The sequence below is a fragment of the Lemur catta genome, chromosome 5 (assembly GCF_020740605.2).
Source record: "Lemur catta isolate mLemCat1 chromosome 5, mLemCat1.pri, whole genome shotgun sequence".
In the NCBI taxonomy this organism is placed as follows: domain Eukaryota; kingdom Metazoa; phylum Chordata; class Mammalia; order Primates; family Lemuridae; genus Lemur; species Lemur catta.
Window position 1 is genome coordinate 66,385,789 of NC_059132.1, and position 27,402 is coordinate 66,413,190.

Here is a 27,402-nt window from a genome sequence, read left to right on the forward strand (position 1 = left end):
GGTGTCATATGCAAACAGGAGTACCAGAGCTATGTTTAATGAATAGGTGTCAAATGACAGTTGAGGAAATGCATTTTTTTTTAAGTGATGGAAAAATCATTGATAATGCCTCATATATAATGTCAAAGTTCTGATTCAAAAATCTAAAACAAACTTAATGATTTTCATGCTGTACCAACAGACTGACATCTGTACATTGATTTTATGGCATTAATTCCTGAGAATCTCATTTATTTTTGAGATCTGGTTTAAAGCAATGAGGACATCTAGTCCTAATACTTTGTAATATTTTAATGTAATTGAAAAGACATTATCTGAAACTATAAAATTGATAAGATTAAAAAGATAAGATTAAAAATGGGTTTTCAGAAATTATAATCATACTCAGATATGTGCTTTTATTGGTCATAGAATGTAAACTTTCCACCAAAAGTAGTTAATTTTCAGCTGCAATTACTCATTTCACATATGCCTGTCATTGCACTGTTCTTCAGAATCTTTAAAGTTCCTCCATCTCCTCCTCAAACTAGTTAGCATTTATTTTACCCTCCCTGCTTTGAGAATCACTGTTGGAATTAGCCTTGGTTACTCATGAATTGTTGATATTCCTCAGGTAATTGAGGAAAAAGGGATTCATGTTGTTATCTCTATCATCAAGCAAAATCTTCAAAAAGGGAGTGCCTCATATTCATTTTTACCTCTGTAGCACCTAGGACAGCTTCTGAGCTATAGCTGGTGTTGCATAAGCTTTTATTGAACTGAGTTTTATGAAAACTTGAGGTATCACAAAAGTAAAAATCTGAAGAACTGCCAAACCACTTTCCTCTGGACACCATGGCTGTGGCTTCTCATTCGAGTTCCCTAATCCTAGTATTTATGTGTATCCAAATTTTGTATTTTTCTTACAATCTTCCCACATCTTTTGAAATAAGGTAAAGGACACATACATGGTCTTTAATTTTTTGCTCTTATCACATATATTGCAAAATTAAAGGTTGAGCTTACATCTTCTTCTGTATTATTTTCCATACTATTAAGTTATAAACACTTAACAGAATCTTAATAAATACTTCTTGGACTTCCCTTCTCTTACCCCCAGGGATAGGGGATCGGATGCATCATGGAAGAACGATCAGGAACCACCACCAGAGGTAAGTATAAGTCTTTTTGTATAATATTTTAGAAAGTAGGGCAGGTCCCAATCTTCTAAATTCGTCATTCTTGACCTTAAACAGGTCGTTACTATTGCTCAGCAGTGATACTGCCTTTTCCTGTCCTAGCCTGTGTATTCTGCCACTCTTCTAGATGGCTGTCTTGTGCCTTTCAATCAAAATTTTTGATTGATCATTTTAGGGAAAATTTTTTTGTTACATTTTAATAATTACTTTGATTATCAGCTTATCATTTACCTTATAATTTGCTATTTTTATCAACTTTGTTCATGTCTGGTAAAGGCAGATGTCTTTATTTTTAAAAATTTAATTCAATTTAGTAAATTTATATGGGACTTGAATACATTTATCAATGTTATGGTGCTTTTAATAGAAAACTGCCTTTCTTTTGGAGGTACAAAATCGTTAGAAGCTACCTACCCCTACATTTTTTACAATATAATTACCTTCCTAAAAGAGACCTCTTGATTTTCTTTTTATGTTCATGTCACCAAGACAACAGTTAGGATTATTTGGTTAACTTTCCATGAAAATGTTTAAGCAGATTTTCTTGGGGTTTTTTTGAATTTATGAAAATACAAAAATCATAGCAATGAGTGTATTCATTTCTTGAAAATGGTGTAAATTTATATAGTATAAAAGAAAAATATTGTTATACATGACAGTTTTTAAAGTGTGCTCAGCTGTTCTGATAAAAGTTTTTCAGTATTATAGATTTTTGATATTTGCAGAATTAACTTTCGTCATTTTAGATGTTTCAAGCAATGCTGAAGATCATCGTCTGTGTTAGTTTCTAATTTTTTGCTGAAGCATGAATCAGGTTTATCCCACTTAGAGGGTTTTATGCAGGTATGAGTCACTTAACCAGTGAATGGATCCTGTAATAACTTAGTATCCACGTTGAAGTGGGATTATGTTTTCTAAGTAATGCCATGTATCTGTGTGATTTCCATTAAGGCTCCAAATACTCACTTAACATTCTCAGTTATGTTTAGAGCATCTTACTAATACGAGTATATATTTTTAAAGTGTTTAGAGAGTCGTAAAGATCCTGTAATGTATCTGTTGTACAATCCAAGTATTCTAATGCATCATTGTTGTTTTAGACCTAAGTATTAAAGTTACTAATTATGGTAATGTTAATCATTTATAAAATTGGTTTGCTTAGGTTAATTACAAAATTAAATCTTGCATGCTTCATCATGTTTGTTTTTTCCAGGTGGCTGACTGGATCATGACATATGTTGGGATTTAATTTTGTAATACTTGTTGATGAACTTTTGTAGTCTAGAATTATTACCTGGAGTTTATCATAGATTAGAATTTTAAATTTGTGGGGTTTAAACTAAAAAAAAAGTTCTATGAAAATAGGAAGCTTACACAAAGAAAATGGGAGAAATTATATGCTACAAAAATGTTGGGCTTGTATAAAGGACCTAAAAATTACTTAGGAATTCATCTTATTCAGCTTTATATCCATTTTTAACATACCAATAGGTAATGTATAGTTGAATAAATGTATTTAGTGAATGCAAATTAGAATTAGTTTGTATATAAGAAAATTGTGAATTTTTCTCTGATTTTAGGAAAAAAGGCAAATACTATTAGAATAATCTCTCTAAACTATACTATTCCCAATTAAAATCGTTTAGTTCCTTCCTCCTGCTCCTAAAATGATGTCCAATTATTTAAAATGGCACAGTAAGGTTCTTTATTAACTTTTCTTTCATGTCTCTTCACATATCATTCTCACTCCCTGAAAATTTTCTTTCTCTTATTTTCATAGTTAACTCACCATTAGATATTTATCTTGGGTTATCCATACCCAAAAGTCTTCCTTTACCTTCTTTCTCTTTATCCAGCACCATGCTTCCATAGCAGTAAGCCATAGGACTTATTCATTGTATTGTTGGTTTATCTGTTTACTCATTCAAAGAAAGGAATGTCTTATGTCTGATTTCAGTACTTTCTGATGTCTGTCAAATACCACATTTACCTGAGTTCTAAAATCTTAGGACATTAAGATTAGTAATAAAAAAATAGTGCATTTGAAAGTACTAAAATTGGTTGATGTTTTCAAATTTGATTATAGATTCTGAGGTATATGGATTCCTGGTTAATAGAGGATTTGATAGAATGTATTTCCGCAAGGCCATACTGAAAATTCCCTACAAAGACTTTCCTATACATTTTATGTCTTCTCTTTAAATTTGTACCCATGTGTATACATTAAGCCTGCTTTCATATATTTTTATATGAAACATAGTATCTGTTTTCTAGTGTTAATAGAATAATATTAATAAAATGCCTGCATTATAAGAAATCATGGCAGTCATAATGTATATAACTCATAAATCTTGTTCTTTTGTGTGTATGTATTATAACAGTGAACCCTAAATCTTAATTATGTGTGAATTTTGCCACTTGTAATTTTAAATAATTTCCTCTTAGAAGTCAGGTCATGCACATATCTGCTTATAAAAGCCTTTTCCTGCGGTCCTTTCTAAATAGCATCCCCATGATTTTTTATACCCTTCCTTTGCCTTATTTATTTATAGTCCTTATTATGTACCTAAAATTATATTAAAATAATTAACACTGTAAACCTATAAAAAGTGAAATCTGTGAAGTGTTTAGAACAGTACCTGGCATATAATGGGTATGTGTACGCTTTGAATGAATGAATCATAGAACATTCTGTTTTTATATTGATCTGATAATGTATGTAATTTGCTTAGTCCTGAGTATTCCTTCCTTTGGCAGCCGGCACTATGATGAATCTTAGGTGTAAGTTGGAAGTCAGACTTGTAGTCAGTAAATACCCATATATGAAGGTTGTTAAAGATCGGCATTTTAAAGTTAACCTGTGTGAGACTTTTCTAGGAATTTAAAAAAAACAAACATAAAACAAAACCTTGAGTACTAATCTTGATTACAGATCTGTGTTAATTAAGTGCCCTTAGGCATTTATCAAAAATACCTTATTCTTCTATTAATACCATGTCTAATTAATCCAGATACAGAAAATATTAAGTATCCAAAAGGGAAACTTTTTTTCAGGGTCAGCGGTTTAGTAATAGGCTTATTCATTCTCTTCATCTCCAAGTATTATATGTACTGTTGAATTGGCAAATCCATGTAACAATTCTGTATACTTTTCTCTTTAAGGCTTTAGATTTCAGTGATGATGAAAAAGAAAAAGAAGCCAAACAGAGGAAAAAGTCTCAGATTCAAGGCCGGAAAAAACTCAAATCTGAATTTAATGAGTCAAGTGAGTACATGCAAATATATATAATTATTCTTTATCTTCATTTACATCTATATAAGTTCATCAGTAATAAAACTGAAGGAAACATCTGGGTTCTCTCCATTTACCTCCTGGCATCAGAGGATTATGCAACATGGGATATGGTGGGAGAGAGTCTCACAGGGAATATTCAGTAGTAGTTTTATGAACTCAAGGATGTAAAAGTGCCTTCCAGGGGTAACAGACAAACTAAGTCTTGTTAGAGTCACTTATGCTTGTCAGCACTTTTTCTGCCATTTTTAGAATTTTACAATATGGTACTTAATTAACTCCTAAATCACTATTTTTTTAACATGCATTCCCTTTTCCTTTTTTAAAACTTTTTGAGATAATTGTTGATTCATATACAGATGTAAGAAATAATAGGAGAGATGTTGTATGCTCTTTACCCATTTTCTCCTAGTGGCAACATCTTAAAAAACTTTGTAGTATAGTATCTCAACTAGGACATTGACTTTGTACAGTCAGGATATACAACAGTTCCATCACTAGGGAGCTCTCTCATGTTGCCTTTTTATAGTCACAGCCACTTCCCTACCTCTCACCCCTCCTTAATTCATGGCAACCATTACTTTGGTGCCCATTTCTATAATATATTTTGTCATTTCAAGAATGTTAAAAAAATGAAGTCATACAATAGGTTACCATTAGGGATTGGCTTTTGCCACTGAGCATAATTTTCTGGAGCTCCACCCAGATTGTTGTATGTATCAATAGTTCCTTTTTATTGCAGAGAAGTGTTTCATGGTGTGAATTTACCACAGTTTACACAGCCATTCTTCCATTGAAGGATATCTGGGTTGTTTCCATTTTTGGGTTATTAGGAATAAAGTTACTATATATATTTGTATATAGGTTTTTATATAAAAACAAATTTTTACTTCTCTGAGGTAAATGCAGTTGCTTCGTTGTGTGATAGTTGCATTATGTGTTTAGTTTCTTAAGAAATTGCCGTACTTTTTTTTTCAGTGAGGCTGTACTATTTTACATTTCCATCAGCAATGTGTGTCAGACAGTTTCTCTGCATTCTCACCGGTATTTGGTGGTGTCACTATTTTTAATTTTAGCCATTTTAATAGGTAGGTAGTGATAATCTAATTGTGGTTTTAATTTTCATTTTCTAATGGCTAATTATGTTGAATATCTTTCCGTGTGCTCACTTGCTGTCCATACATCCTCTTCAATGATATATCTGTTCATTTTTCAATTATATTTCTCTTTTTTTACTGTTGAGTTAAGAGAATTTTAAAAAATATATTTTAGATACTAGTTTTCTGTCAAATGTGTGGTTTGTATGTGATTTCTTCTAGTCTATAGCTTGTCTCTTCATCCTCTTAAGAGAGCCTTTTGCAGAACAAAAGTTTTTAGTTTTGAGGAAGATCAAGTTATAAGGTTTTTCTTTTATGGAGTCTGAGAACTTCTTGGTTAGCCCTGGAAGACCTTCCCCTATTTTTTTTTCCCTAAAAATTGCATAGTCTGTTTTACAATTTATGTTCATGATTCATTTTGAGTTAAATTTTGTATAGAATGTGAGGTTTAGGTCAGTGTTTATTCTTTTGTTTATGAATTTCTAATTGTTCCTACACCATTTGAAAAGCTAGTTCCTGCAATGAATTTCTTTTTAACCTTTAAGAAAAATCAGCTGGCTGTATTTGTGTTGATCTGTTTTCTGTGTTCTCTATTCTATTTCATTGCTCTATGTGTCTGTACCAACAGTCTTGATTGTTATAGCTATATATTAAGTCTTGAAATTGGGTAGAGTGATACTTCCTACTTTATTTCTCTTTACAAAATAATCCTTTGCCTTTTGATATAAATTTCAGAATCTTTATATTGACAGTCTTGCTGGGGTTTTGATAGGAATTATGATAAACGTGTGTATCAATTTGGAGAGAATTGACAACTGTTTTGAGTCATACATTCCATGAGTGTAATACACATCTTTGTTTATTTAGATCTTCTTTGATTTCTTTTAGCAGTATTTTGTAGTTGTCAGAATACAAATCCTGTACATTTTTTCCAGTTTATTTTCTGTGGGAATTTTCAATTGTTCTATCTGATTTTTCTCCTCTGTTCCCTTCATTCTGTTGTTGAGCTCTTCATTGAGGTGTTTTTTTTTTTTTAAGACTCTTTTTAGAACAGTTTTAAGTTTACAACAAAATTAAGGGGAAGATAGATAATACCTTATGCCTTCTTCCCCCACAAGTGTTGCATAACCTCTCTCATTGTCAACATTGCTCACTAAAGTGGTACATTTATTACAGTTGATGAACCTACATTGATACATCATAATCACTCAAAGTCCTTTATTCACATTAGAGTTCACCCTTTGTATTGTACATTTTATGAGTTTGGACAAATGTATATGACATCTACCATTATAGTGTCATACAGAGTAGTTTCACTGCCCTAAAAATCAGCTCCGTGTCCTTCCCCCTCTTCTCCCAATATTACTTATTACCATTAGTAATATGCATTTAAGGTTCCTCCATGTCTTTTCATGGCTTGATAGCTCATTTCTTTTTAGTACTTAGTATTATTCCATTGTCTGGTTGTACCACAGTTTATCCATTCACCTACTCAAGGACATCCTGATTGCTTCCAAGTTTTGGCAATTATGAATAAAGTTGATAAAAACATCCAGGTTTTTGTGAAAACATGTTTTTAACTCATTTGGGTAAATACCAAGGAGCAGGATTGCTGTATTGCATGGTAAGAGTAAGTTTAGTTTTGGAAGAGACTACCAAACTGTCTTCCAAAGTGGCTGTACCATTTTGCATTCCTGCCAGCAAGAGTTCCTGTTACACCACATCCTTAGCAGGATGTGGTGTTGTCAGTGTTTGGGATTTTGGCAATTCTAATAGGTGTGTAGTGATATCTCATTGTTTTAATTTGCATTACCCTAATGACATATGAGGTAGGGTATCTTTTCTTATGCTTATTTACCATCTTTATATCTTCTTTGGTGTTTATTAGTTCTTCCATGCATGTGTCATGCCTTTGGTGTCCTGTCTAAAAAGTCATCAACCCAGTTATCTAAATTTTCTCCTATGTTATCTTCTAGTAGTTTTATAATTCTGCATTTTACATTTATGTCCGTGATCCATTTCAAATTCTTGCAAAGGGTGTTAAGGTCTGTGTCCATCTAGATTTATTTTTTTACATGTGGATTTCCAGTTGTTCCAGCACCATTTGTTGAAAGACTACTTTTGCTCCGTGGTATTGCCTTTGCTCTTAAAGATCAGTTGATTATATGTATATGTCTATTTTTGGGCTCTCTATTGTGTCCCACTGATCTATTTGTCTCTTTTTTACCAATATGACACTAGTTATTCTTATAGCTTTATAGTAAGCCTTGCAGTCTGGTAGTCTCAGTTCTCCAACTTTGTTCTTCTCCTTCAATAATTATTCCATTGAGTTTTTTATTTTGATTATTGTAATATTTAGTCCTAACATTTCTATTTTTTTCTTTATTTTATACCTTCTGTTTTTTGGCTGAGACTTTCTATTTTTAATATTTTTAGCATGTTTATAATTTCTTGTCAAAGGATTTTTACTACTGCTTTAATCTGTTTTTCCTACTTTGTGTTGACCTCTGTTGATTGTCCTTTTTCATTGAGTATTAAATCTTCTTAGTTTTCTTTATGATGAGTGATTTTTGATTGAAACCTAGATATATTGGATATTATGTTACAAGGCTGTGGATCTTATGTAAATCTTATGTTTCAGCTTTTTTGTTTGGTTGGTTTTTGTTAAATACCACTCTGGCAGGGAAAGGAAGTGGGTAGATTGAAGTCCAGGTTTTCCTCTTAGGTCCTGTTAACACCTGAGGCCAAGGGATGCCTCATTTCTGCTGGGAGAGGGTAGAAGTTCTGACTCCCCACCAGGTCTTCCCTTGTGCCTGGTAGGGACAGGAGTATCTTGTCACTGCTCTCCACGTGGAGTCCACCAGTGGAGGATGATGGCCTTCTCACCATTGGGCAGTGATGAAAATCCTGATTTTGTTCAGTCTTCTCTGACATCACCCCAGTGCACAAGGAGGAAGTACGGTGGTATTGCTGCCAGTGGAGGTGAAGGTCTGGGCTCCCCATGTGTGTTCTCCACTGCCATTGCAGGAGGCCTTGTTACTGGTGCTCTGCTCAGCCTGCTCTTGACACTACCCTGGGCTTGTGTCCTTCATTGCTTGCCTGTCAAGGCGTAGAAGTCTAGGTTCCCTACTCAGCCTTTGAGAATGTGGGTAGGAATGGTGCCACAGTTAATTTTGTGGTATTTGGCTGGAGTAGAGCAGTTATTGTCTAAATGTTTTCTCTCTCACTAGGCCTTTTCTTTCCTGATCCTTTGGCTTTTAAGTTTTGCCTTTTCAAGTCATTTAAAATTGACCATTTTAAGCCTTATACTTTTTTAACTGCTACAAGATATACTGGAAGTTAAAAGGCATCATTGAAATTTCAAACAGTTCTTTTTAATATACTGACCTTATTTTTGTTTTTATGCTTTTCTTTCTCCCACTCAAAGGTGAAGATTTTGCTGAAGTACATCAGAATTGGAATGCTCATAGCTCTGCTTCAGAGCATTCCAAAGGCTATCGCAACAGAGAATTCACACGAGGATTTTCCAGGGGTAGTTACCCTCGGTCTTGCCATGGTAGGCCTCCACCTCCACAGTTTTATAACTCAGAACACACAGTATCTCAGGAGACTTCAGGATTTCCGCCTCAGAGACAAGATAATCCTGTTATACCACAATACCCCTTTCCTCCTCCAATGTTTGACATGCATAATTTTTCACTACCCCCACCCCCGCCGCCCCCACCCCCATCTGTAAACATGGGTTGGGGGGCAGCAACCATGGCGCCTCATCCATTACTTAACTTACCATACTCCCTGCTGCCACCCCCCGCCCCCTCCCCCACTGCCTCCTCCACCCTCTTCTGGAGACAGTAATTCTTCTCATTTTGGGCCATACTATTAGGTGAATGTATACATTTCTAGAGAAATGTGGACTTTCATATTATATGGTAAGGATTTTTTTTTTTTAAAGAAAAGAAAGTGATTATAGAGCTAGATTTTTAAAAGCACTGTAAAGTATTAAATGATTCCTTCAGTTGTAAGTTGATATGTATTTGTAGCCTTTGTGAATCAACTTCTAGGGAGAAAATTCAATTATGTAATATTTAATTAAAACTTTGCCTCCATGCCTTCCCCCACCCAGTTAAACAATATGTATAATAGTGGATATGGAACCAGTTTCATCATGAATTAAAATATATTGTACACATTGATTTTCTTGGTATAATCTGGAAATAAGATGTTGAAGTCCTGTTGAGAGTCTTTAAAATAAAGTATTTTTATAAATTTATACTTTGGAAATTGATTTTGATTATAAATCCAATTACCAGTAAATTTAAATAATCCTGATTTTTTAAAGCAGGTGAAGAGTATAGAGGATGAAATCTTTATATATTAACAGAAACTCTGACTATAACTAAAGTAAATGTTTATTCATTATGTATAAGCAAATTTCTATTATCTGTGCAGATTTTGGTGATTTGGGCGCTATTCAGAAGGCTTTACTATTTAACCCCTTAAAAGGGATGCAAGGATTTATTCATAATAAGATGTATATAGTGATTATGTCTTCCATATCTGTTTCCCAGATTCTCACATGCCCAGCACAGACTAGGAGCTTAATAAATGTATTGAACCACTGAATGAATTTAGAGTTTTTAATTAAATGAATAGTGACTGTTAATTTACATCATGAAGTGTCGCTGTAAGGGAAATTAATGGAGTTTTAGAACTAGAAGAGGCCTTCAAAATATTCTAAACTAGTTCTCATTTAATAAATGAGGAGCTTAACTAAGGGTTCCAAAAAGGTTAAGCAGTTTAACTAAGGTCATTCAGCTAGTGAGATGGCAAGGAGTTGAGCCTAGTTCTCTTAATTCTCAGATCAGCACTTTCCTCCCCAGTCTTTCATTCCTTGACACACTTAGAAAATAATGTTTGTATGGCACCTTGGGGTAATCTGGAAACCACGTAGCACAAACCCATGAATTCTGGTTGCACTGAGGCCTCACTTCACCTTCCCTTGGGCTGAGGAGTCTGCAGAATTCTTAGTACACAATTTGAGAGGCTCTGCCTTGGTATACCTTGAATTTATCATGTAAGTACTTGATTCATCATTCTTTTTTGGAATGTTTTTGCAACTTATCTTTAAGAATTACCTTCATAGGTTATGGCACAGTCTTTTTCTGGTTGGAAGAATATTGTAAGAGTTAGATGAGATAATATCTAAAAGCACTAAAAGAAAAACCCTAAATCCTTTTCTACAAGAATGGGAAGAATAAGATGTTATGGTAAGTCATCAAACTGTTGTAATCATCATGGCATTAAAAAAAAAAATCTTTAAATTTCTGTACCTTAGATATAGGCATACCTTGGAGATATTGCAGGTTTGGTTCTAGACCACCACAATAAAGCAAATATCACAATAAAGTGAGTCACATGAATTTTTTTGGTTTCCCAGTATGTGTAAAAGTTGAGTTTACACTTAACTGTAGTCTATTAAATGCACAATAGCATTGTGTCTAAAAAAATGTACATACCTTAATTTAAAAATTCTTTATTGCTAAAAAATGCTAATGATCATCTGAGCATTCAGTGAGTTGTAAGTGTTTTGCTGGTGGAGGGTCTTGCCTCAATGATGATGGCTGCTGATTGATGGAGATAGTGGTTGCTGAAGGTCCGGGAGCTGTGGCACTTCCTTAAATTGGGACAACAGTGAGGTTTGCCACATCGATTAACTCTTCCTTTCATGAGAGATTTCTCTGCAGCGTGTGATACTATTTGATAGCATTTTACCCGCAATGGAACTTCTTTCAGAATTGAAATCAATACTCTCAGACCCTGCCACTGCTTCATCAACTAAGTTTACATAATATTCTAAACCTTTTGTTGTCATTTCAACAATGTTCACAGCATCTTCACCAGGAGTAGATTCCATTTCAAGAAATCCTTGTCTTTATTCCTCATGGGTTCAAGTTTTATCATGAGATTGCAGCCATTCAGTCACATCTTTAGGTTCCAGTTCTATTTATAGTTCCCTTGTTTTTTCTTCCACATCTGCAGTTACTTCCTCCACTGAAGCTCTTAAAACCCTCAAAAATCATCCATGAGGGTTGGAGTCAACTTTTTCCAAACTCCTATTAATGTTGATGTTTTGACCTTCTCCCATGAATCATGAATGTTCTTAATGACACCTAAGATGATAAAGCCTTTCCAGGTGTTCAATTTACTTTGCCCAGATCCATCAGAGGAATCTCTATGGTAGCTGTATCCTTATGAAATGTATTAATATTTCTTAAATAATAAAACTTGAGAGTCAAAACGACTCCTTGATCCATGAGCTGTCCTTGATCCATCAGCTGCGGAATGGGTTGTGTTACCAGGCATGAAAACCACATTAATTTTGTATACCTCCATCAGAGCTCTCCAGTGACCAGGTATATTGTTAATGATCAGTAATATCTTGAATCTTTTATTTTCTGAGCAATGGGCTTAAAATATTTAGTGTATCATGCTGTAAACAGATGTGCTGTCATCTAGGCTTTCTTTTTCCATTTATAGAGCACAGGCAAAGTTGATTTAGCATAATTCTAAAGGCTCTAGGATTTTTGGAATGATAAATGAGTATTGGCTTCAGTTTAAAGTCACCAGCTACCATAGCTACAAGAGGATCAGCCTGTCTTTTGAAGCTTTCAAGCCAGCATTGACTTCTCTTCTCTAGCTGTGAAAGTCTTAGATGGTATTTAAATAAAAGGCTGTTTTGTCTACCCTGGAAATCTGTTTTTTTTAGTGTAGCCACCTTCATCAATGATCTTAGCTAGATCTGGATAACTTGCTGCAGCTTCTACATCAGCACTTGCTATTTCACCCTGCACCTTTATGTTAGGGAAACAGCTTCTTTGCTTAAACCTTATGAACCAACCTTTGCTAGCTTCCAACTTTTCTTCTGCAGCTTCCTCATCTCTCTAAGCCTTTATGGAATTGAAGAGAGTTAGGGTCTGGCTCTGGAGTAGATGTTGGCTTAAGGGAGTGTTGTGGCTGATTTGGTCTTTTATCAGACCACCCAAACTTTCTCCACGTCAGCAAGAAGGCTGTTTTGCTTTCTTCTCATTTGTGTGTTCACTGGAGTAGCACCTTTAATTTCCTTCAAGAACTTTTCCTTTGCCTTCACAACTTGACTAAGTTTGCCTCAAGAGGCCTACCACTCAGCCTATTTCAGCTTTCAACATGGCGCACTCACTAAGCTTAATCATTTCCAGCATTTGATTTAAAGTGAGAGATGTTTGACTCTTTCACTTGAACACTCAGAGGACATTGTAGGGTTATTCATTGGCCTAATTTCAATATCGTTGTTCTTCATGGAATAGGGAGGCTTGAGAAGAGCAAGGGAGATAGGAATGGCCATTGGTGGAGAAGTCAGGATACACACATTTATCAATTGAGTTTGTGGTCTTGTATGGCTGTGGTTGGTGGCACCCTATCACAATTACAAGAGAAACATCAAAGCTTACTGATCATGGGTCACCAAAATAGATATAATAATAATGAAAAAGTTTGAAATATTATATGAATTAGCAAAATGTGACCCATATAGGAAGTGAGCACCTGGTGTTCGAAAAGTGCCACAGATAGACTTGCTAGACATAGGGTTGCCACAGACTTTCCATTTGTAAAAAAGGCACTATCTGCAAAGCATAATAAAATGAAACACGATAAAACAATGTATGCCTGTAGTGCTATTTGACTATTTAATGGATATTTAGTAGATATTTAATATCCAAAGAAACAGAGTTAAATTTTATTATTTGATCCCTCATTTCAATTAGGTTGATGTCTTTACCACTTCAGTTCAATTTGCCTTCCTTCCTATAGAGTTGACCCTCTGGATCCTGCATGTGTGGATTCAACCAACCGTGGATTGAAAGTATTTGGAAAAATAGAAAATGGATGATTGTGCCTGTACTGAACATGTACACTTTTCTCCTTATTCCCTAAATAATAAACACTTTATGTAACATTTACATTTTAGTAGGTATTATAAGTAATCTAGAGATGATTTAAAGTAAACAGGAGGATAGACACTGGTTATATGCAAATTCCACACTATTTTGTATCAGGGTCTTGAGCATCCATGGATTTTGGTATCTGTGGGAGTCCTGGAACCAATCTCCACAGACACCAAGGGATGAATGTGCTTATTTACTTAAGTGTTTTTGAGACTTTGGGCTACCTAGAAATTACTTGGACAGTTTATTAAAAATGCACATTAGATTTTACTAGGTATTAGACAGATCTAGAAAACTTTTTTTAAAAGGTACTCCAGGTGGTTAATTTCAGGAGGTAGTCTGCAGATACTTCAGGGAAAATATACAGCTCCAGCCTCTTGGCTGTTCACTCTGGAACTTAGGGAGTTCTGTTGGCAGCAGCAGTGAAGTTGTAGGTCTTGGTGGCAAGGAGAAGAGAAATAAAAATGTAGCTACTTAAATTGTATCCTTAGCATCTCACTTGGTTCTCAGTGGTGTATTTTGTCAATGACATCTATCTTTGGAGTTTAAGAGAAGGAACCCAACTGTCATGGTTTGAATATGTCTCTTCCAAAATTTATGTGTTAAAATTCCCCATTGTGGTGATATTAAGAGGTGAGGCCTTTTGGGGAGTAATAAAGTCATGGGGGCTCTGCTCTCACGAATGGATCAGTGCCTTATGAAAGGGCTAGAGAATTGACTTAGGTCTCTTGCTCTTCAATCCTTTTACTATGGGGGGAACCCAGTGCTCCTCCCTTGATGCAGCAATGGGGTGCCATCATGGAAGCAGAGATTTAGCCGTCACCAGACACCAAATCGCCTGGCACTTTGATCTTGGATTTCCCAGCCTCCAGAACTGTGAGACATAAATTGATACTGTTTAAAAACTATGCAATCTGCTGTATTTTGCTATAGCAGCACAAATAGACTTACAAACCAACTATCTCTTTATTGGAAGAGAGAAATACTGCAATTATCATCATTCCCACCTTAATCTTATGTTGCTTCTTTTAAAATCATGTGGCCCTAGATCTTTAAACTCCTAGCTGGTATAAAGGTAAATACTTAAAATATTCTACTCACATAGTTTCTTACTTCAAATAGAGAATTCTTTATGTTAGCCTTTTCCTGTAATAAATTAATGTAGGTTGACATTCACATGATTGCGTATAGATAATGCCTTTGCATGTCTACAGTGGCAAATGTAGAATGAAATTAATTAACTGCCTAAGCTAATATATTTCTTTTATTAAAATGAATAATTGTTTCTCTCCTTCCTTTATTTTTTTAGAAAAGATAATGTCTATGATAATTGGATGATTTGTTTACTTATTAGAAATAGATATTGAAAGAACTGGGTTAAGACTGTCTAGTTGGAACCCGGAATAGATTGCAGTTTCAGAACTTATTAAGGGACATGTATTAGTTTATTTTGTACTGTTATAACAGAATAGTACAGAATATAACAGAATAGTACAGGTAGTTTATAATGAACAGAAATACACTGGCTCACAGTTCTGGCAGCTGGGAAGTCCAAGATCAAGGTGTAGCATCTGTTGAGGGCCTTCTTACTGCATCATCACATCACATCACCACCCATGTGAGAGGGTTAGAGAGAACAACAGGGAGCCAAAGTCACCCTTTTATAATGGCATCAATCTCACGCATGAGGATGGAGCTTTCATGGTCTAATCACCTTGTAAAGGTCCCACCTCTTAACACAATGGCAATTTAATTGCAACATGAGTTTCGGAAGGATCAGACATTCAAACCACAGCAGGACATTTTTTAAAAGCTTTGTAGTTAAGTCCTACACTTAAATACCAAAATATATCCATCCATTTCTTCTATGTAGGTAAATGGTTAGTAGTAGACCTTAAATTAGGATACCAGTATTTACTAATGAAACATAGGGAAGATGTAAGTAGTAAGCATTGGCAGGATGCCTGTGTATAGAAGTCTCCATTATTTGGGGGCAATGAGGAATATAGAATGCTCTCTCATTCTCTTCCTCTTTTCCTAACTACATTGTGATTTATCACTCTCCCCTACCAACCCTCCTTTTTGTGCTACTTTTTTGTTGCTTGCTTAGAGCTGGTGAACACCAAGTACACTAAAAAGAAATTCAGGCCATTTGTTGAATAAAACTGAGTATAATCTGAATTCCAGTTTACTGTAATTTTAAGCTATTTAACAAATATAAAGAAGTGATATTTAAAATCCCCAGGTGGTAAAAATCTTAATGTATAAACATAAGGATACTTTTCTTAAGATAATCAGACTGGTTTGGGGATACATAGAATCTCAGATATAATGTGTCATTCATATGTATTTTCTTCCAACAATGTTTAGCATTTGGATTTAATTTTATAAATTTACATTATAAATTTTAAGACAATATGTTTAACTAGTTTCAATGCTTTCTACTGGTTCTTTTATACAACTTTCCATTACTGAGTTCTTTTCTGTTGCAGAAAAGGCAATCCCTTTCATCTCTTGATGAGTCAAGTCAGGGAATGTAAGCGAAAAAGAAATGATTGCTTCCGTGTCTACTTCTTACTCTTCTCCAATCTGTTTTGCTAATGTACCTAAAGTAAGCTAGAGAAAAATTCCTTACTCAAATCATTACATGCTCAGGGTAGTTAGAATTTTTTTAAAATAAATAGTCATGTACTTGTATAAGTAAATGCTAGGGAGAGTATTGTTAAATACTAGATCCTTAAAAAAAGAAGAATTTAAAACCTAGTTAAATATTTTGTAGAGGAAATTAATTCATGTTCACACAATATGTATTCATAAAATACTCATTCTAATATTGCATGTTTGACACCAATGATAATAGGCTTTGAGGTATAAATTTTAAAAATACATATATACTTTTAGTGGAATGCAAGCTGGAAAATATAAAAAGTAAAGAATGGTATTATTTACAAGAATTCACTTTCAGGTAACATTGCAGCTACACTATTTATGATCTAATACATTCAGGGTAAAAAAGAAAAAAAGAAAAACACACACACATTTGTGTCCTTTTCTGCAGATAGATTGCCAATATTCCAAAAGTCTTTTTCTGCTTCTTATTGTGACCGATTCTTACCCTCAATGTATATGGATATAAATTAGGATATGGATAATATTCTGTATGGAAATGGCTTATATGCAATTGTGTTCCAGAAGACCAAGGAAACATTTACTATATATAGTGTGGCTGAAATTAAAGTTGAGAACTATCTCCTTAATATCATCTATCAGACCAAAATGCTTATTTTGAGCTACTAGCAGCAAAGAGATTACATCTCATTTTTGACTATATATGCAATGATAAATTGTTGTCATTGGTGGATTAACTATGTACAATTACTTTGTGTTCTAGAAATGAGGTACAAATTTATGTATCAAATGTTAAGGCACTTAAGGCAATGAACAAAAATATCAAATATTCTTTTCTGTACATTCAATAAAAATATACATTTATGCTATTATATTTGTTATAATTATATGTATTGACTCATATTTGAAGGCTTATACAAAGCTTAATTGTTATGCATATTTTAGTTGTTTAATACCTTTGATTTCTACTTATATAAGGTTGATGAAATGGGAATAAATTTATATTACATTATCTTATATTTAGTCCCATTACTCCATCTCCTAAACAGAACAAACTTACTTTGTATATATGGTAGAAACCTTCTATTTATATTGAGGATAGATGAACCAAACATTGTTTCTAACAAGAGATATGACCTAGATAGTAAAATAGAGCAGATACACAGGGATAGAATCTATTAGCATAGAATCCCTATTAAAATGTGATAAAGAGATGATGGTGGTCTGTAGCGTTTTGATGGTAGAGATGTACTCTTAAATTGTTCACAGTATCAATAGCCACTACAGTGCAGACAACCTGTTATTGCAGCTCTTTAAACCATTTATCGTGTGCTCCCATGACATACAGGAGGCTGGGAAGCATTTGCTCTCCTCCAACCCACAGCTCTTGCAAATATCTGTTTGATTATGTATCGTGCAGTGTTTCATCTCAGACATGATTTGGCACTGTCAGACTCAATTATGTCAGCTGTCATACTAGCTGAATCAAAGCAAATGCTTAATTTTCTTTAGCATCAGTTTGGTTTTTGACCAAGTATAATTGCTAGTATATTTGTTGGCAGCAACGTAAGTTCAAATGAATTCTGGGCAGAAAAGTATTTAAGGGCAGAAGAAAATAGCTATAGGCATTAATTTTACTAATGCATCCAAATCCTATTAGTTTGAACCATACAAAATCGCCTACAAGATGACAGTTTCATATGTTTCCATCTAATAAATGGACTATGGAATATATTACTTCCCATATTTATTTTTCTTCTTAGAACACCTCCCTGTGCCATTACTCCACACAACACACTTCAGGAAATGCTCTCACAGAGGATAGATTGAAGAAATTCATGATAGCACACATTTCTCAGCAGTACTTCTAGTCTTGCTAAGGAGACAATTATTAGAAGATCCTGGGGCCCAGAAGAAATACTAAATCTTTTATGTTAGGTTAGGAAACTGCTGTTCTTTAGTATAGATTCTGTAGCTCTTAACCTATGGTTTTTTGCTTCCTGGTATTCCAGAACCCACTGAAAATCTGTGAGGTGAACATTATTCTGGGAGACAGGGTCCATGGCTTTAGTCTTGTTTTCAAAGTAGTATCTGAAGAGAAAGAAAGAGGGAGTGCGGCAGAGAGAGAGAGAGAAAGAGAGAGAGAGAGTGTCCCTTTCAAGGCTTTCCCCGTTTGGAGGAAGTGTAACTTATATAAATGTTTCTCAAGTTTGGTAACACACAACTCTATTTTAAAACTGTTATGGACCCCCAAGATATATCCACAGACCACAGCCTGGGAAGCATTGAGTTAAGAGACTAAAATTTCATTTTATGAAAATGTCTTTTCAATTTTTTTGTAAATTTTTATCCCTGCAAGAGTGTATCTTTGGGCCTCAATTTAAAGAAACACCTGCCCAAACAATGTTGGGTTTCAAATGGCTATGAGGAAAAACTTCCCAACAGTTGTAACCAGGAGTAGAGGAAACGTTTAATAGTCTTAGACATCTAGAAAATATCTGGCATGTATGTTTCTTCCCAAGAGGGAATTCATTTTTCATTTAGACTCTAAACAGGAGATCACTTACTTTTACACTAGTAGATGCAGCAACTATCTTTGGCTTAACAAATTTAGTGGTCTGTCTCCATTTTACAGAGCTCATTCCAGGCATATTGTGATGAAGAGTGAAATTTGAGCAAGTCTGTAAAGTCCAAGGACATTCTACAAATAGTGAAAAATCCCCATATGCACAACTGAAAAGGAAAGGACTGGAATGGAACATGGAAAATCAGAAAAGTTTCTGGAAGGAAAGAAATGGAGGTGAGGCCAGAATGAGACATTCTCTGGCCTAACTGGCTAAGGCATCTCTCCCTTTCCTTAGGGTAGAGGACCTGGAAGTTTGTATAGTTGCACAATTTATTTCTGTTATAGAAAATCACAAAGATTGCCTTTACAAAAGTGGATTCAATTACACTAGTTAATACTTTGTTAGTTTTCATAAAGTTCCAGTCAAAAGGACACATCCAGATACTTTCACACATAGCTATTTGGACTTGATAGACACTTCATACGGCTCCCAGTATGGACAAGCAGCAGTGCCCCTTAAAACTGCCCATTTCAAAAATTTTATTTCTGTCCATGAATGCAACATGATAATAAGAATAGACTTCAGTTTTTATACAGTGTTCTATTTCCATTGTCATAATCTTCATGACATTTTATTGTCTCTGATGGCATAATCTTCCCTATTAGAGCACTATCTCCCTGAGGGCCAGCACTGTTGATCACATCCAACCTAACTCCTCGCACACAAAAGGTATTTAAGAAATAGGAATAGAGACCTTGTGTGTAGATGCCATTTGCTGATTCATCACCCCTGGGATTCGCCTTTGTATTTCTACGGTACAGTGGTTTATACGTGCTGATTCCAGATTATTGCCACAAACGTAAGTGAGGATTCTTTTTATTTAATGACTTGAAAGTATTTCTCAGGGTATCATAAACCTGTTTTAGCACAGATTTCCAGGTCACTTGTTCCTCACAAGTGACTCAGCAACATAAATGAAAAATGGATCCACTTTTTCTTGGAACTGGTTTTGAGAGGACCCCTTCAACTCAATCTGGAAATCACAGCATTTTAAAACAGCAAAATTTATTATTTTTTTGTCCCTCTGGATAGTAAAATTTGCTTTAAAAATCTGACTTTAGATGATACCAAAATATGGCTACCAAATTATTAAGGATGATAAGTCTACTGAGGGATTTTGGGCTGATGTCCATGGTGATCACCCAATAAAAGTGTACCCATGCTGCTCTACCCGTGAAGATACCATTCAGAGTGCTGACCTGTAGAGACAGCAAAGAATAATGGATGAGGTATCTATAGATAATAAGGTTTCCAGGGAGTTTAAAAATAAAGAAGAAGAGAAGACTTAGTCTTCTAGGAGATGTTTGCTTTCCCTTCCTGTTTTTCACCACTTTGTAAGATAGCTTCAGGATGAGAATGCCTCTTGAAGCCATGCACCAGATATACTTGTGAATATGAAAAAACAATAGAAGCACAAATCTGTAAATCTCCTGGAACAACTGGTAGGAAAATGCATATAATCTGCTCTTAATATTTCCTTTAATGAACCATCCTAGGAAAATTGGGTTTAGAGAACCATTGAACTTTCACCTTCTCATTTATTCAATCATTTGTTTTGTGCTTATTATTAGTCAATGGTTTGATGCTGGGAGATAACTTTTCCAGTGCAATCACAGGAAATACACCCAAACAAGGACACCAGGTGCTATCATGCAGGTATATGTTTGTACGGAGTATAGTGGGAATATAGAGGCAAGAGGCACCCTTACCTTGGGTGAGGATGGAAAGAAGAAGGAGGAATGGAATAATTCAGATGACATGATCCTGGGGCTTCATTTTAGAAAATAAGGAATAGACCAGAGAAAAGCCGTAGAGCTGTAAGACAGCTCCACGTGTTTTGCAACTGGCAGACAGGTATGGCTGGTGTGAAGAGGAGATGGGGATGGAATGGAGGAAAATCATCCCCAAAGCTAGAAAGGAGCTGAAAGCCAGCTGACAAGGGAGCTTTGGGGCCTTACTAAGGAATCTGAATTTTATCCTGGAAGTAATGGGGAACTCCAGCCACATAGTTTCACACTGGGTTAGTGACATAATTTGTTTCATATTTTGGAAATATCATTGCCCTGGAGAATGAGTTGGAGGGGCAAAAATGGAGGGAGGCAGATTAGGAAATACCGGTGAAAGTAGTGTAGGAGAGTGATGACAAGTATTGACTAGTGGGTGAGAAGGGGGGATGAGTATGGATGATGAGAACTTAAGGAACATGAACTGACAGGGCCTGCAATGTCACGATGTGGGCTAGAAAAAGAAGGCATCTGGAAGGTGTGACTAGGTAGGGTGTCAGTCCCTGGAAAAAGGGATATATTTGCATATTTTGTAACCTTTAATCTTCACAACAATTTTGTGAGGTAGGAAACACTATTATTATTTTATAAAGAAGAAAAATGAGGAATTGTATGAAGATTTTGTTTGATTTCTTACAGCTAGTAATTGATGAAATCATATTGAACACAGGGTTGTCTGACCCTGTGATCTGCACTTATAAACACCATTCTAGGCTTCCACATGAGGCAATGACAAACTGTAAGATTTTCAAAAGTTGCAACTGAGAATAGAAAAAGATGTGTTACAACAAAGACTAAGAAAAAAACTATTAAATTTATATTTAAGGAGGCATTAGTGCTAAGAAATTTGGCTAGAAATTAAACAGCACATATTTAATACCCTCATATACCTTAATATAGATCTCTCTCTCTCTCTCTCTCTCTCTCTCTCTCTCTCTCTCTCTCCTCTCTCTCTCACACACACACACACACACACACACACACACACACACACTTGAACAAAAATAATTCAAGGTTCATTCAATGGCATAATTCTCTATTCATCCACTTATAATTTTTGTTTCTTTCAAGATTCCATAGTAAGGATAGTTACGATAGCAGTTACATAATTAAGGTACACATTTCCAAGGGCATGCATTAACTAAGCATGTACCTATTGTCTAGAGAGTGTTTTAAGTGATCAAGTAGTTGCTGCCACAAAACGTTATCACGGGACTAAAGAATGAGGAGTTTTGTGTTGGATCCATTGCTTCCAAGTGTAACTGGAGAGTTTGGAGAAAGAAAAAGATGAGCTCAGGGCTTTAAATCCCAATCTTACAACTTGGGTAGGGACCAAGAAGATGTCTATGATCATCCTGGAAAAAACAAACAAACCAACCCACAGAACTATCTCCTGCAGCTACACAGTTAAAATTTCTGAAAACCAAGAGTGAAATCTCATCCAGTGGGTGACTGAACTTACAAATGCAACAACATGAATGAATCTCAAAAATATAATGGAAAGCAAAGATGCCAGGCCCAAAAAGTATGTGTTGTTTGACTCCATTTCTGAAAATATGAAAAAATAAAATTAAAACTACATGTCAGGAGAGGAATTATCATTAAAGAAGGGAGGGAATAATCATTGGGAGAGCACAGTGAGGGCCTTCCTCTGTTGGCCATACCCTATATCTTGTCCTGAATGGAGTAACGTGGTGATCATTTCACGATAATTTATTGAGCTGTGCGTTTACGTTCCATGCAATTTTCCGTATGTGTACTATTTCTCAAAATCAAAAGGACTAAAATGAGCAAACTGAAATGGCCTGCCACCTAACTCAGAATAAAAAGACAAGGTCCTTAAATGGCTTGCAAGTCTCTAAATAATCTGGCTGCCCATTAACTGATTTCTCAATTATTCTTCCTCTCTCTTACTCTGCTTCTGCATCTACACATATAAAGTTGGGTAGGATTGGAGGAGACCCAAGAACTATGCTGTCTTGAATCACTTGAGGTTCATAACTACTAAACCTAAACCTACAATGGACCCTTAAAGCTGCCTGGAAATGCACTATATTTCCCTAGTTCACTCACTTGTCACTCAACCTAGATGACAATTGCACAACTCTGTCTTCAAGCCTTCTGCTCTCTTCATCTCCCCAATTTCGCTGTCCTTCCTCACTCCCAGGTATCAGTTTTGCTCGCCTCCTTGTACTAAGAAAATGGAAACAATTCTGTATCATCCACATCCCCATTCAGAGAAAGAGCCATTGCCCCAGCTGCTGGGGGCAGCAGATCTCATCCAGCCTTCAGCAACCTCAGGGTCCACCTCACGTAGCAACAGCCCAAGAGTGCACCCTTCCAGCAGGAGCCCAAATCCAATTTCTCTTTCCAGCGGGAGTGGATGAGGGCAGCATAAAGTCACCAAGGCACAAATCTAGAGCTCTCGTTGGGGTAGGTAAGCTTTGTCTGGCGTGTATCGTGTGAATTTTTCCCCCTTCAATTTCTGTTTTGTTCTTCTCCCTCCCACAGCTGTTGATCCCTAATACACATCCAGCACTGCAGACTCAGGATTTGCTTCCAGTGAACTCAACCTGTGACATCTCAAAAGCATTCAGGTTCCCGTCACCATGTCCATCCACCAACTTCTTTTGGTCTAGTATCCTATGACTGTCTTCTTTAGCGAGTGCTTGTATTTAAAGCTAATCACTTCATTTGTGCACCGTATTTGCTTACTGAAAGCCATCAGTCTAGCAATTCTCCCTTCTCCCCTTCTGTCATTTTTTTCCTATTGGGAAATTGCTATTATCTCTCTCATTTATAATTTCTTTAAAAATCCATCTTTTGGCTTAATTTATCAGCTACTGCCCTGTTTCTCTCTTTTTTAAAAAAAAAAAATGTACTCTAAAAATTATTTATAACCCCTGCCTCCAATTCCTCTTTTCTAGTTTTTTCCTTAGCTTATTCTAATCAGAGTTTTGCCCTCACTGCTTAGTGGAAGCTGTTCTTGTCAAAGTCATTGATGATTTTTACAATGATGATCAACTACAATGGTCTGATTTCAGTCTTCATCATGATTGACAAAATTTTCTTCTCCCTAAAAGTTTTTCCACTTGATTCCAGGATATCAGACTCTCTTGTTTCTTCTATCTCACTCGTCACTCTTTCTAGATGGGCCACCTTATTGCACAGTTCCAAGAGAGGCTATTTACCTGGACCAAAATACAAAGGTACCCCTGGAGTTTTGCAGTGAGGTGGCTCTGTTTCTCAGTTCCCTTTTCTAGTTTATTCTCTTTCCCCTGCCTTTTTATTTTGGGGCCCACCCGGGTCTGTGCTTGGCCATTTATGTTTTCTGTGTATACAACTCTCTTTTCCAGATGTCACTCAGAAATGCAAGACTACCTGACATCTTTACTTAGATGAGTAATAGATATCTTACTATGTCCAAAGCTGAATTCTAAGCTGACTCCAAACTCGCTCCACTGGAAGAGTCTGTTCTCTCGGTTGGTGACAACTGCATCTTTCTGGTTGCTCAGGCCTCAGGCACCTGGTTCCAAACAAAACAAAATAGAATAGCAATAGGGATTGCATATTACTTTTACTTTATGATCAGAGATGGGGAGGGAATAATGATGGTTAGAGCATTAACCTACTTTACAATTTTGTAGGGTTTCTCTGAATTTAACCTTTTCAGATGGGTTGACAACCACCAAAGAATTTGCCCTCTGCCTCCTCCCTCTACCCTGATGTTCACTCCTTCCTCACTTCACTGACAGTCATCTGTTTCTTTAACATCGACTCAACCCTTCAGCTTTATATTTAGAACAATGTATCCAACACTTGTCACTTAAGAAAACGACAGAAGGTAGGTATGCAACAGTTGGAGTCATGTCCAGAAAGTGACAGAAAAAGAGATTTTTGCCAGGTACACTTAGATAAGCAGTTTTCTGAGAACCCTTCAAACAGTAATTCCTGGGCTTTAACTCTTTAAAGATTTGTCTGGGGTTTGTGATGTGGAAAGGAATACAATTTGTAGTTATTGTAGAGGGAGAAATAAAATCAAGCAGCTCTACCAGGCCTTTCATCCATTTTTTAAAACTATAAATAAATCCCTAGAGATTGTGGTTCCTGATTCCTGGGACTGCAAATATAAATATCTGTCTTATAAAGTGGCTAGAGTTTATCAACTGTGGGTTCCAATAATCCGTACTAGAGTTTAACTTGATGGAAACAAAAATAGAAAAAGCAAAAGCAAAACCAAAGGTCAGCTTAAAATCTGTCTTTAGTTCCTTTCCTCCTGCAGTAGAAATGCACTGAAACACATAAATGTCACTTTTGCTTGACCTTAGATTTCCAGAGCAGTGAGAAGATAAACAAAATTCATTTACCATGCAAGTTACTTTGAAATGTAAGATGATAGCACAGTAGCCCTCCTTTATCCTCAGAGGATACATTCCAAAACCTTCAGTGGATGCCTGAAACCACAGATAGTACCGAACCCTTCCTTATATATATATATTTTTTCTATACATACATAACTATGACAACGTTTAATTTATAAAATAGGCACAGCAAGAGATTAGCAACAATAACTAATAATAAAATAGGACAATTCTAGCAATACACTGTAATAAGAGTTATGTGAATGTGCTTTCTCTCAAAATATCTTGTTGCACTGTACTCACCTATTTTCAGACCTCGGTTGACTGTGGCTAACTGAAACGGCAAAAAGTGAAACTGGTATATGGGTGACTCATGTATTTGCAACCGATGCTATGGCTGGTGAAGGTAAATCTACCACCTGGTCCAGTATTCTTACAAATAGAATTGTTTCCATGGAAACCTCATCGCAACCCGGAGATATCAGGTATGGTATGTTGTTCTGCCTGAATGAATAATGAAAAGCTGTCTTCTTTCTTATTTAATGATCTAGTCTATATCTGCATATTTAATAGGCATGATGCCACCTCACATATCATTTGCAGTTAGGGCAAAATGGGAGACATACAAAAGTAATGTAAGGATTACATCTCTGCATTTTATTTTATTTTTTTAAAAAATTTCAGAATATTATGGGAGTACAGACATTTTGGTTACATGGATTGCTTTTGTACAGTCTGAGTCAAAGTTACAAGTGTATTCATCACCCATATAGTGTGCATTGTACCTGTTAGATGTGAATTTACCCATCCTCTCCTCCCCACTCCCACCTGCTTAATTTCTGTTGAATTTTACTGCTATATGTGCACAAGTGTTAGTCTATGGGTTTCAATTTAGTAGTGACTACCTGTGGTTTTTGTTCTTCCGTTCTTGTGATACTTCAGTTAAAAGGATGGTCTCCAGTTACATCCAGGTTGTTACAAAAGGTATTAGTTGGCCATTTCTTTTTATGGCTGAGTAGTACTCTATCGTATTCATGTATCACATTTTATTAATCCACTCATGTACTGATGGGCACTTGGGTTGTTTCCACATCTTTGCAATTGTGAATTGTGCTGCTATGAACATTGAAGTGCAGATGTCTTTTTTATACAATGTCTTTTTTTCCTTTGAGTAAATACCCAGTCGTGGGATTGCTGGATCAAATGGTAGTTATACTTTTAGTTCTTTGAGGTATCTTAAATTGAAATTATGTTTTCATTTCATTCTGGATCAGAAGATCAGATAAGTATCAATGCCCTTCCAGACCTTACCCTCTCAAAGTGTTTGAGAAGGGCAATAACTTCTAAATATATAGAGAATGTGAAGTGATCATGGGAAATGCCTTTCTGTGCAAAATATCAGGTTTTGGCTTCCCGTACGGGAACTCTCTCCTTCCCACTAGTGGATCTGACAGAAGCAAATTGAGGCATGATTTTTCTAGGCTCTATAAGATAGGACAACTCACCCTCCCTTGATTACCACTTGTGTTCTTTCTGTATGTTTCTTTATTCACTAACTCATAAAATAATACTTTAAATAAATATTAGCCTCACAATAAGAGGACTTTTTTCTTCCTCGACAAATTGAAATGTTTTAGACACTAGAAAATAAAGGAGTTTTAATGAATTTGGAGTGAATACTTAGAACTTTTTTCCTCTTTTATCAAAGTGAACAAATAGCAATTGTAGGCCAATATTTCAGTATAGTTTAGCCAGGTAATATTAGTTTTAAATCATGTATTATTTTAAGGACTTACATTTTGAGGTAATTTCAGGTATGAATTTTCTACTGTGATAGGAAATATCAGAGTAGGAGGTAATCAGAAGAGAGAAGAAAGAAACATTCTGGGTGAGGCATGGGGGTGGCTCATGCCTGTAATCCCAGCATTTTGGGAGGCCAAGGCAGGAGGATCAATCCAGGCCAGGAGTTTGAGCAAGACTAGCCTGGGCAACATACCAAGATCCCATCTCCAAAAAAAAATAAAAAAGTTAAAAAAAAATGGTATTCTTGAGTTGTCTATGAAAGAAGTAATTTAATCTGTACTCACTTAACCCCTGCAAGGTTTCTACTTGGAAAAAAAGAAGGTGGAAAGGAGAACACCAAAATCTTATAGAGCTAGAGCTGTTTTAATGAAAAGCTTGTTTCTGTTCCAAACAGAATGGCTTGGAATGTGATAAGTACAGTGGAGAGTTTTTAACAATTTATTGTCGATAGATAGCAAAGATTTGGGAAGCAAGAGAAGGGAATAGGGAACTCTGACTTCCCGAGCCTAATTTCATTAAGGCAGTTAACCAAGGGGAAGGACACTAAGCCCTTTTCTTATAAGAAACTAACCTGAAAAGGGAGGGATCCAACAGTGAACGGGAACAGTCACTTGGCACCGGCTGCTTTAGGATGTGCGTGTTTTCCTCTG

General features: G+C 35.7%; 1 protein-coding gene across 1 annotated transcript in view; it reads left to right on the forward strand.

Annotated features, from left to right (window-relative positions):
* Positions 1-9,837, forward strand: part of NAF1 (nuclear assembly factor 1 ribonucleoprotein) — a 38,470-nt gene extending 28,633 nt beyond the window's left edge. The window contains exons 6-8 of the mRNA XM_045552063.1: positions 1,100-1,151; positions 4,341-4,443; positions 8,995-9,837. Coding sequence (XP_045408019.1) covers positions 1,100-1,151; positions 4,341-4,443; positions 8,995-9,422 — 583 coding nt within the window. The 3' untranslated portion in view covers positions 9,423-9,837. The remainder of the gene's footprint in view (positions 1-1,099; positions 1,152-4,340; positions 4,444-8,994) is intronic.
* The last annotated feature ends 17,565 nt before the right edge of the window (positions 9,838-27,402 follow it).